This window comes from Hipposideros armiger, unplaced genomic scaffold, assembly GCF_001890085.2.
Source record: "Hipposideros armiger isolate ML-2016 unplaced genomic scaffold, ASM189008v1 scaffold_926, whole genome shotgun sequence".
NCBI classification, from domain to species: domain Eukaryota; kingdom Metazoa; phylum Chordata; class Mammalia; order Chiroptera; family Hipposideridae; genus Hipposideros; species Hipposideros armiger.
In genome coordinates, this window is record NW_017732276.1 from 208,510 (window position 1) to 219,358 (window position 10,849).

Here is a 10,849-nt window from a genome sequence, read left to right on the forward strand (position 1 = left end):
TAGTTTGTGAAATATAACATAAGAGACTTTAAAGCAAAAATTGTATATTTTATGCCTAGTTGCCAAGCATTCATGATGAAGGACAAAGAAATACAGTACCTGGTGTCTTGTCTATGTGTTAGACAGGCACTGTACTTGGTATGGGGATATAGTGATGGGTAAGACATAAAGGAACTTACACTCACAGAGCTTATAACTAGTCTGCCTATGTTGGAAGAAGTAGAAGTTAAGCTTCCAATAGAAATACTGACATACCTGAAATGTTGCAGAATTTCCCTTTGCATATTTCTATGATTGTGGACCATGAATCTTTACTACCCCCAGATAATTCCACTGCATTTCAGGCCTCATTCTGCCTTGGCCCCTGGCCTACCTAGACATCAGAGTCCTTATTCTAGCTGTCTGCTTTTTTGTGAACAGCTCAGGGTCTACTATAGTAATTACCCTTTTTCAACTGTTGTCCTCTCCACAGTTAATTATTAGAAATAGATACTTCATCAGTTTATGTGCACTGAGTGTAGAAGTTTACACAGTTTCATATCCTTTCTCTTTTAAAAGAAGGGGTAGGGAAGAGAGACCCAAGATTACAATCTTGAGAAACAAAAACAAAGTTGGAGATATCCTGCTCCCGGATTTCAGACTATACTGCAAAACTCTATAGTAATCAAAACAGTATGGTAATAACCCCAAAAGAGGCATATAGGTCAATGGAACAGCATAGAGGGTCCAGATATAAACCCATACTTATGTGGTCAATTGATGTATGACAAAGGAGGTAAAAATGTACAATGGAGAAAAGACAGTCTCTTCAATAAATGATATTGGGAAAACTGGAAAGCTACATGCAACCCCCCCCCGCCCCCCCCACACACACAAAAAAACTCAACCACTTTCTTACACCATCTACAAAAATAAGCTCAAAATGGATAGAGTTAAAGGTAAGACTGAGAACCATAAAACTCCTGGAAGAAAACACAGGCAGTAAACTTTTTGACATCAGGCTAATAAATATTTTTTGAATAGTCTACCCAGATGAAGACAAAAAGCAAAAAAAAAGTGGAACTACATCAAATTAAAAAGCTTTTGCACAGCAAATAAAACCTTTAACAAAATGAAAATATTTGCAAATGACATATCTGATAAGGAGTTAATATCTAAAATATATTTAAAATGTAATACAACTCAATAGCAAAAAAAAACAATTAAAAAATGGACAGAGGATATGAGAGACATTTTTCCAAAAAAGAAATAGAAATGACCAACAGACAAATGAGAAGATACTCAACATCACTAATCATCAGGGAAATGAATATCAAAAACACAATGAGATATCACCTCACACCTGTCAGACAGGCTATTATAAAAAAGACAACAAATGACATATGTTGGAGAGGATGTGGAGAAAATAGAGCCCTTATGCACTATTGGTGGGATTATAAATTGGTGTACCCACTGTAGAAAACAGTATGGAGGTTCCTCAAAAAACTGAAAATAGAACTACTGTATGACCCAGCATTTCCATTTCTGGCTATCTATCCAAAGAAAACAAAAACACTAATTCAAAAAGATATATGCACCCTTATGTTCACTGAAGTATTCAGAACAGCCAAGATATGGAAGCAACCTAGGTGTCCATCGATAAATGAATAAAGAAGAGTGTTTGTGTGTATGTTTGTGTGTGTGTGTGTATTATAATATATAATCACCCATTAATAAAACAATACAATCTTTCTGTTTGTGACAACATGGATGAACCTAGAGGGTATCATGCTAAATGAAATAAGTTAGAGAAGGGCAAATACTGTATGATTTCACTTATATGTTGAATCTAAAAAACAAAACATGAACAAACAAAACAGAAACAGACTTCAATATAGAGAAAAGAACTGATGGCTGCCAGAGGATAGGTGAATGGGTGGGTGGGCAAAAAAGTTGAAGAAGAATAAGAGGTACAAACTTCTAGTTATAAAATAAATAAGTCACCGGGATGTAATGTACAGCGCATGGAATATAGTCAATAGTATCATAATAACTTTACATGGTGACAGTTACTAGATTTATCACAGTGATCACTTTATAAGATATATAAATGTTGAATAACTATATTGTATACCTGCAACTCATATAATGTTGCATGTCAACTATATTTTAATGAAAGATAATAAAAAAATAAAATAAAGGATATTACATGCCCTTATTCTATTGCTATCTAAAAATAATCATGCAATAATCCCAACCCTGTTTTGAAAAAAGTAAGGGTATGAAACTATAAGATCCTATTACTTTTATCTCTGCATATCCCAGACCTTTAATTTGTAACTCATCCAACCTTTAATTTGTAATAAAATTATGAGGTGAAATGGTCATGTTAGAAAACTGTTATTTTGTACATAAACTAAAAAATTCAAGATGGGAGGTCAAGAAAGAAAAGGCACAGAGGTATATAAGAGCTTGGAGAGTGGGACTTCAAATAGCCAGCTTAATTAGTATGAAAGGTGTGCCCAGACTGTGGTCCTCAGGGAGAAATGATAGTGGCCAGGCACATGTTAGAACTGGTAATAACGATATCATAAAGGGCCTTCCTTGTCATAATAATGAGAAGTTTGGATAGAAGGATATAATGAAATGAGATCTCTTTTAGTTCTGTGAATCAGAGTCCAATATAACAGATTGGGTCATGGCAGAAAAGATCAGATGCCAAGAGAATAATTAAGAATACTTAGAAAAATCCCAGTCCTTCTTTAAAAAAAATGTGTATTAAAGATACAGCTAACATACAATATTATATTAGTTTCAGGAGTACACCATAGCTATTTACCATTTATATACCTAAAGAACTGATCACCATGATAAATCCAACAATTATCTGACACCGTACTGTGCTATCACAATATTATTCACTATATTCCCTATGCTGTATATTATCTCCCCATGACTTGTTTTATAACCTGAAAACTTGGACCTCTTATTCGCCTTCACCTTTCTCCCAAGGTTGATTGTTCTATAATTGTTTGTAATTTTAACGTGTTCATGGGAGGAAACAGGCCAGTATTTATATACTCTGCAATCATGGATCACGAACAATGCATTAACAAGAAATTTTACTTCAAAATGCTAAAAAGTGCTAAAGAAACACATAAATGTTAAAATTAGTTTTTGGTGATGCTGCAGTAACCATGCAGTTTACAAGTGGTTTGAGCTATTTCGATTGAAGATGTGGAAAGATTGGGACGTCCTTCAACATAAAAAAACCCAAGAGAATGTTGAAAGAGTAAGCCAAATAATTTGATCAAACAGGTGACTGACTATTATGAACATTTCTGAGGATCTGAATGTCTTTTATGGTTCTGTTCAAAGCATTTTAACAACAGATTTGAACATGAGGTAAGTGAGTGCAAAATTTGTTCCATGCATTTTGACTGTCGGACAAAAGCAACAGCGTTTGTCCATTTCTTTGGACTTGTATGATCATGTGGCTTCAGATTCCAGGTTTTTAAGACATGTCATCATGGAAAATGAAACTTGACTCTACTTGTATGGGTATGATCGTGAGACCAAGGTACAGAGTTCTCAATAAAAATCACCCAGCTTTCCTCAAGGGAAAAAAGCATGTCAATCAAGATCTAACATCAAGGTGATATTAGTTGTGTTTTTGACCTTGATGGAATTGTGAGAACTAAGCTTGTACCCAGGAACACTATGGTGAACTCTGAATATTATAAGGGCTTATTAGAGCTTTTAAGAAATGATGTGTGTAGAAAACAGCCTGATAATGGGCAAATGGTATCATCCTTCATCATGACAAAACTCCATGTCACACATCACTCTGGTACGGCAATTTCTGTCAAATACAAACATTACAGTGTGTCCTCATTCACCTTATTTACCATGGAATCTGGCACCATGCAACTTCTGGCTTTTCTCCAAAGTCTGGCTCTTCTCCAAAAATAACCATGAAAGGTAAATATTTTGAATCAATTCAGAACACTGAGGCAGCCACGACAGTGCAACTAAAGACACTCATGACAGACAACTTCCAGAATTGCTTCACAAAGTGGCAAGAACAATGGGATAAGTGTGTTTGAAGCAGAAGGGAGTGTTTTGAGGGGTATTAATGGCAATATATCTTTTACTGTAACAAATTTTTTTAATTTAAACATTCACCATATTTTTTAGCACACCTCATATTTTGATAGGGATTGTATTGAATCTGTAGGTTGTTTTGGGTAGTATGGGCATTTTAATGATATTAATTCTTCCAATCTATGAGCATGGTATATCTTTCCATTTATTTGTGTCTTCATTTTCTTCCATCAGTGTTCTGTAGTGTTCAGAGACTGTCTTTCACCTCCTTGGTTAAATTTATACCTAGGTATTTTGTTCCTTTTTATGCAATTGTAAATGAAATTGTTTTCTTGATTTTTCTTTCTGATAGTCTGTTATTAATGCATAGAAACACAACCATTTCTTATATATAAATTTTGCATCCTGCAACTTTACTGAATTTATGTATTAATTCTAACAGTTTTTGGTGGAGTTTCTAAGAGTTTTCTGTATATATTATCATGTCATCTATAAATAGTGACAGTTTTACTTCCTCTGTCCCAATTTGAACGCCTTTTAGTTATTTTTGCCTCATTGTTGTGGCTAGAACTTCTTATACTATGTTGAATAAAACTGTTGAGAGCGTGATTCCTTGTCCTGTTCTTGATCATAGAGGAAAAGCTTTAAGCTTTTCACCATCGATTATGATGTTTGTTGTGGGTTTGTCACATATGGTCTTTATTCTGTTGAGATATGTTTCTTCTATACCTACTTTGTTGAGAGTTTTGATCATAAATAAATATTGAATTTTGTCAAATATTTTCCTTCATCTATTGAGAGGATCATACAAATTTTATTCTTTGTTTTGTTGTGGTATCACATTATTGATTTGTGGATATTGAACCATCCTTGCATTGCTGAGATAAATCCCACTTGATCATGGTGTATGATCCTTTTAATGTATTGTTGAATTTGATTTGTTAATATCTTGTTGAAGATTTTTGCTCATCAATGTTCATCAGGGATATTGACCTGTAATTTTCTTTTTCTTTTCTTTTCTTTCTTGTTTTTCGTTTTTCTTCTCTTTTCTTTGTTTTTGGTAGTGTCTTTGTGTGTTTTTGGTATCAGGGTAATACTGGCCTCATAGAACGAGTTTGGAAGTGTTTCTTCTTCAGTTTTTTGGTAGTAGTTTGAGAAAGATAGATGTTAACTTTTTTTAATGTTTGGTAGAATTCACCTGTGAAGACTCCTGATCTTGGGCTTTGTTTTTGAGCGGGGGAGGCAGGGGTTGATTACTGATTGGTTCAATTTAATTACTGGTAATATGTTTGTTTAGATTTTCTGATTCTTACTGATTTAATCTTGGAAGAGTGTATGTTTCTGGGCATTTATCTATTTCTTCCAAATTTTCCAATTTGTTGGTGTATAATTATTACCTATAGTATTCTTTTATGATCCTTTGTATTTCCATGTTTTCAGGTATAGCTTCTCTTTTATTTCTTATTTTATTTATTTGGGCCATCCCTCTATTTTCTTTCAGTCTGGTAAAGTTTTATCAGTTTTATTTCTTTTCAAAGAAGCAGCTCTTAGTCTCAATGATCTTTTTTATTGTTTTTAAATTTTTCTATTTTATTTATTTCTGCTCTGATCTTAATTATTTTCTTTCTTCTGTTTCCTTTGGGTTTGTTCTTTTTCTAGTTCCTTTAGGTGTAGAGTTAGATTATTTACTTGGGATTTTTTCTTGTTTCTTGAAGTAGGCCTGTATAGTTATGAACTTCCCTCTTAGAACTGCTTTTGCTGCATCCCATAAATTTTGAAAAGTTGTGTTTTAATTTTAATTTGTTTCAAGGTAGTTTCTGATTTCCTCTTATTCATTGGTAGTTTAGTAGTATGTTGTTTAGTCTCCATGTATTTGTGTTTTTTTCCAGTTTTCTTCTGTAGTTCATTTCTAGTTATATGTCATTTTGGTCAGAAATGATGCTTGCTATGATTTCAGCCTTCTTAAGTTTACTGAGACTTGTTCTGTGGCCTAACGTGATCTGTCCTGGGGAATGTTTAATGTGCACTTGAAAAGAATGTGTATTCTGCTGTTTTTGGATGGAATGTTCTGTGTATATCTATTACATTCATGTGGTTTTATGTTTCATTTAAAGCCAAAGTTTCCTTGTTGATTTTCTCTGGATGATCTGGATGAAAGTGGGATGTTAAAGTCCCTAGTATTATTGTATTTCTGCCATTCTCTCCATTTATGTCAGTTAGTATATGTTTACATGCTTAGGTGATCCTACATTGGGTGCATGGATGTTTACAAGTATTATATTCTCTTGTTGGATTGATCCTTTTATCATTATGCAATGCCCTTCTTTATCTCTTCTTAGAGTCTTTGTTTCAAGTCTATTTTGTCTAGGTATTGCTATCCCAGCTTTCTTTTCATTTTCAATTGTGTGATATGTGTTTTTCCATCTCTTCCTTTTCAGTCTGTGTTTGTATTTAGATTGAAGTGAATATCTTTTAGGCATCATATGTACGGGTCTTGTTTTTTTTTTTTAATACCTTCAGCCATCCTATGTTTTTTTATTGGAGTGTTTAGCCCATTTATATTTAAAGTAATTATTGACAGGTATGTGTTTATTTACATTTTGTTAGTTGTTCTCTGGTTGTGTTTGTAATTATTCTCCATTCCTTTGTTCTTCTCTTTCTTCCCTTGTGATTTGATGAGTTTCTTTAGTATTTAGATTCCTTTCCTTTTATTTTTTGTGTATCTATTATAAGTTTTTGGTTTGTTATTACCATCAGATACATATATAACAACCTTTGTATATAATAGTCTATTTTAAATTGATGGTTGCTTAAGTTCAAATGCATTCTAAAAGCACTACATTTCTAAGCCCCATGTTTTCGTTTTTGATATCACCTTCTACATCTTTTTTGTGTGTTTGTGTATCTCCCTTAACTAATTATTGTTAATATAAATGATTTTACTACTTTTGACTTTTAACCTCCATATTAGCTTTATAAATGGTTGACCCACTATCTTTAGTACATGTTTGCCTTTGCCAGTGAAAATTTTCCTTTCATGTTTTTTCTTATATCTAGTTTTGGCTTTTGCTTTACTGTTCAAAGAAGCTCCTTTAATATTTCTTGCAAATGCCAGTTTAGTGGTGGTGAACTCTTTTAGCTTTTGCTAAAAGAAATTCATTCTCTGTCCAATTCTGAATGAAACCTTTCCGGGTAGAGTATTCTTGGTGGTAGGTTTATTTTCTTTGATCACTTTGACTGTATCGTGCCTCTCCTTTTTAGCCTGCAAAGGTTCTGCTGAAATATCAAATGATCGTCTTATGGAGGTTCCCTTGTATGTAACTTTTTTTCTCTTTCTGCTTTTAAGATTTTTTCTCTTTGTCTTTGAGTTTTGACATTTTAATTATGATGCCTCTTGGTGTGGATTTTTTGGGTTTCATCATGTTTGTGCTTCCTGAACTTGTATATCTGTTTTCATCACCAGGTTAGGGAAGATTTCAACCATTATTTCTTCACATAGTTTTTTCTGTCCTTTCTCTCTTTCTTCTTCTGGGACCCCTATAATGCAAATGTTAGTAACTTGATGTTGTCCCAAATGTCTGTTATACCCTCCACATTTTTCTGATTCCCTTTTCTTTTTTGATTGGGTGATTTTCACTACTCTGTCTTCCATATCACTTATCTGTTTTTCTGCATCAGCTATCCTGCTGTTGATTCCCTCTGATGTATTGTTCATTGCAGTTATTGCATTCTTCAATTCTGATTGGTTTTTAAATTTTTTAAAATGTTTTTCTTGAAATTCTCTCTGCGTTCATTCATACTTCTCTTGAGTTCAGTGAGCATCCCTATTATCATTACTTTGAACCCTTTATCCGGTAGATTGCTTATCTCCATTTTATTTAGCTTTCTTTCTGGTTTTTTTTTGTTTTGTACTTTCTGGGTTTTTTTTTTTTGTTTTGTACGTTTGTTTGGAACATATTCCTCTGTCTCCTCATTTTGCCTAAGTCTCTATATATCTTTTAAGTATTAGGTAGATCAGCTAGGTCTTGCTGTGCTGAGAGTGCCCTTATATAAAAGATATCCTGTGGGGCCCAGTGGCAAAATTGCTCCTGGTAACCAGAACCAGGTGCTCCAGGGGTGTCCCATGTAGGCTGCATGCACCCTCTACTGTGGTTGTGCCTCAACTGTTATGGGCATGCTGCTGTCCAGGACTGGCCAATGACCTTTCTGACTGCAAAACCTGGCCACAGCTGCTGTGGGTACACTGGTGTATAGGGAAGACCCCTGGCTCAGCTGGCTGCTGTGTTCAGCATTGGCTGCTGCTGATGTGCTGGTATACTATGAAATCCTCTGGTGTGGGTGGTTGCAAGATCCAGCCTCTACTGCTTTGGGTGCACTAGTGTGTGTGGGCTGGCTCCCCAGATTGGGGCACTGGTTTGGAGGAGCTCTGGGTTCACCAGAAGCCACCTTCCAGGTGCTAGAGGGTGGTATGCTGCTTTCAAGGGGCTCTGAAGCCACCAGGACCTACCTGCTGGGTGCTGGAGGGAGGGTTGCTCCCTTGGAGGGTCTCCAGGAGTGTCACGTTGGAAGGTCTTAGGGGTTGCCCTGAGCCTTCTATTGGGTACCGGAGGATAGGGCACCACTTGGAGTGGCTTCAGTGTGTTCTGGGTGGGACATGAGGGTTGAGCTGAGTGGGTTATCAGGGAAACTCCAGGGTATGGTGAACCATTAGCATGTTAATGAAGAGTGTCAGAACTGGTGCCCACCAGTGGTGTGAACAAGCTAGATGGATGCATAGTAACAGAAGACCAACCAAGAAAAAATGGCTCTTGTCAATGCCTCCATCCCCAGACAAAATTCCAAAATATCCCTTTTTCTTCGGCAAATGCCTCAAAATTAGTTGGTGTATATGTTTCATGTATGACTCAGGCATTTTTGAAACTGCTACCTCTGTTCTGGGACTTAGAGTGGTTAAGTTTGTGGGTGGGCCAGGCCTTTCTCACAGCCTCTTAGATCTCCCAGACATAAGCTTTGCTGGCCCTCAAAACTAGATGTTATGGGGGCTCATTTTCCTGGTGCATGTCTCCTAGGTTGGGGAGTCCAAGATGGGTCTTAGACCCATAGCGATGAAGGGGGGACCTCTGTGTCCAAGATATCCATCCTGCTTGTAGGACACCACACCAAGGGTGTGGGTACTAATCAGACTGCATCTTTGCCCCTGCCAATCATCTCAATATGGCTTTTTCTTTACATTCTCAGTTGTAGAGAATCTGTTCCACTAGTTCTCAGGTATAGTTCATAATATTACTGGTGTGTCCACGGGAGGAGTTGAGTCCAGGATCTCCCTACTCCACCACCTTGACCAGGGTCCTTGCTATGATTCCTCCTGTGAACTTACTGCCAGGTTAATTTCCTGAAAACAACTCCCTTTTCCATATTGGTCTCTGATTTATAATGCATATTTAGTGCTAAAATGTCTAATATAATTTTTTAGGAGTTAAGAGATGGGAGAAATCTAAAAGGTTAGGTAGTATACTCAAACTGGAACTAGGAAGAAGGCACCAAAGAAAATGTGATATTTGGTGTGGAGACAGTGAAACTAGGCTTTAGGTAGGTGCACAGGTGTGGGAACAGCTTTCTTGTTGCCATGATTGGACTATTTCTTCCAGGGAAGGGGAAGGACTGGAATCAATATTTACTGAGTATGTACAAGTTCAAGAACTCTGTCAGATGCTTAGGTTCTATATTCCTTGATAGAGACACAGCAACAGCCACTAGCTTAGATATGATTTGGGACATGGTACATAACTACTGGCAATAAGATAAGTGATAAGTTTACTTATCCAAGAAAGCTAATGCCTAGAATCCCTTATTCACCAGGACAATGAAACTTTGTTGAACTACAAACAAAAATGAAGTTGCATTAGTCATTTTTTCCTGTCAGAGTACTACCTTATAAATGAATGTAACAATATGTTTTAATATTCCATCTATTTGACCCTGAGTTTTCTCTTTCAGGTATAATTTTAGCAGTTGTGTTTATTCGAATGAAGAAGAATAAAGGCAGAGATAATGTTGAAAATGCTCAGGCATCTGAAGTCAAACCTCTGAGAAATTGAATTTGAAAAGGAATGTCTCCTTTGGTATTTCATTGATTTAAAGACATTTGTTGGAGAAAAGAACAAAGAGAAGCTTCATTAAAAGTTAAAAGATTATGTTAGCCCTTATTTTGAACAGAAACTCTTTGGTGTTATTAACATTCTTCAGCTCAGTGTGGCTTATGTGGCTCTTCATTTGAGGTTTTTCAACTTGGAAATAGCACAAGCCCACCACAGGCCACAGAGAAGCCTACTGCAGAAACCAACCACTTACTGAGTTACTCACTACCTAGCATGCTGACATGCTGTGCATGTTTTCTTTATGTGTATATTAATAAAATTTTGGTTATTATATATTTAATGTGAGGAAGAAAATAAGGAAGCATGACAGAAGTAACAACAAAAATCAAGAATAAAAATGTTGGCTGTAGTTATTTTTGTTTCCAAAATTTCTTTGGCTCTGCTTCCTGGTTCTTTGCATTTGTTGAGAAAAGGGATGGATAACAATGATTAGCTTTTGTTTATCAAAATTGACTTTCATGCAGTAAGCCCAAGAGGAGGGTCTACAATGAAATCAAATTCACCACTCTCATGACCATGGATTGAGGGGTTCAAGGCAGATATGCTAGGAAGTTTAAATTTTTAAGTAAGAGGACCTTAGAGGTTTGGAAGCATTTCTAGGCTCAAAG

At 35.8% G+C, this 10,849-nt stretch overlaps 1 protein-coding gene across 1 annotated transcript in view; it reads left to right on the forward strand.

Moving 5' to 3' along the window:
• Window positions 1-10,555, forward strand: part of CDH17 (cadherin 17) — a 97,048-nt gene extending 86,493 nt beyond the window's left edge. Inside the window, exon 18 of the mRNA XM_019630653.1 lies at window positions 10,081-10,555. Coding sequence (XP_019486198.1) covers window positions 10,081-10,181 — 101 coding nt within the window. The 3' untranslated portion in view covers window positions 10,182-10,555. The remainder of the gene's footprint in view (window positions 1-10,080) is intronic.
• The last annotated feature ends 294 nt before the right edge of the window (window positions 10,556-10,849 follow it).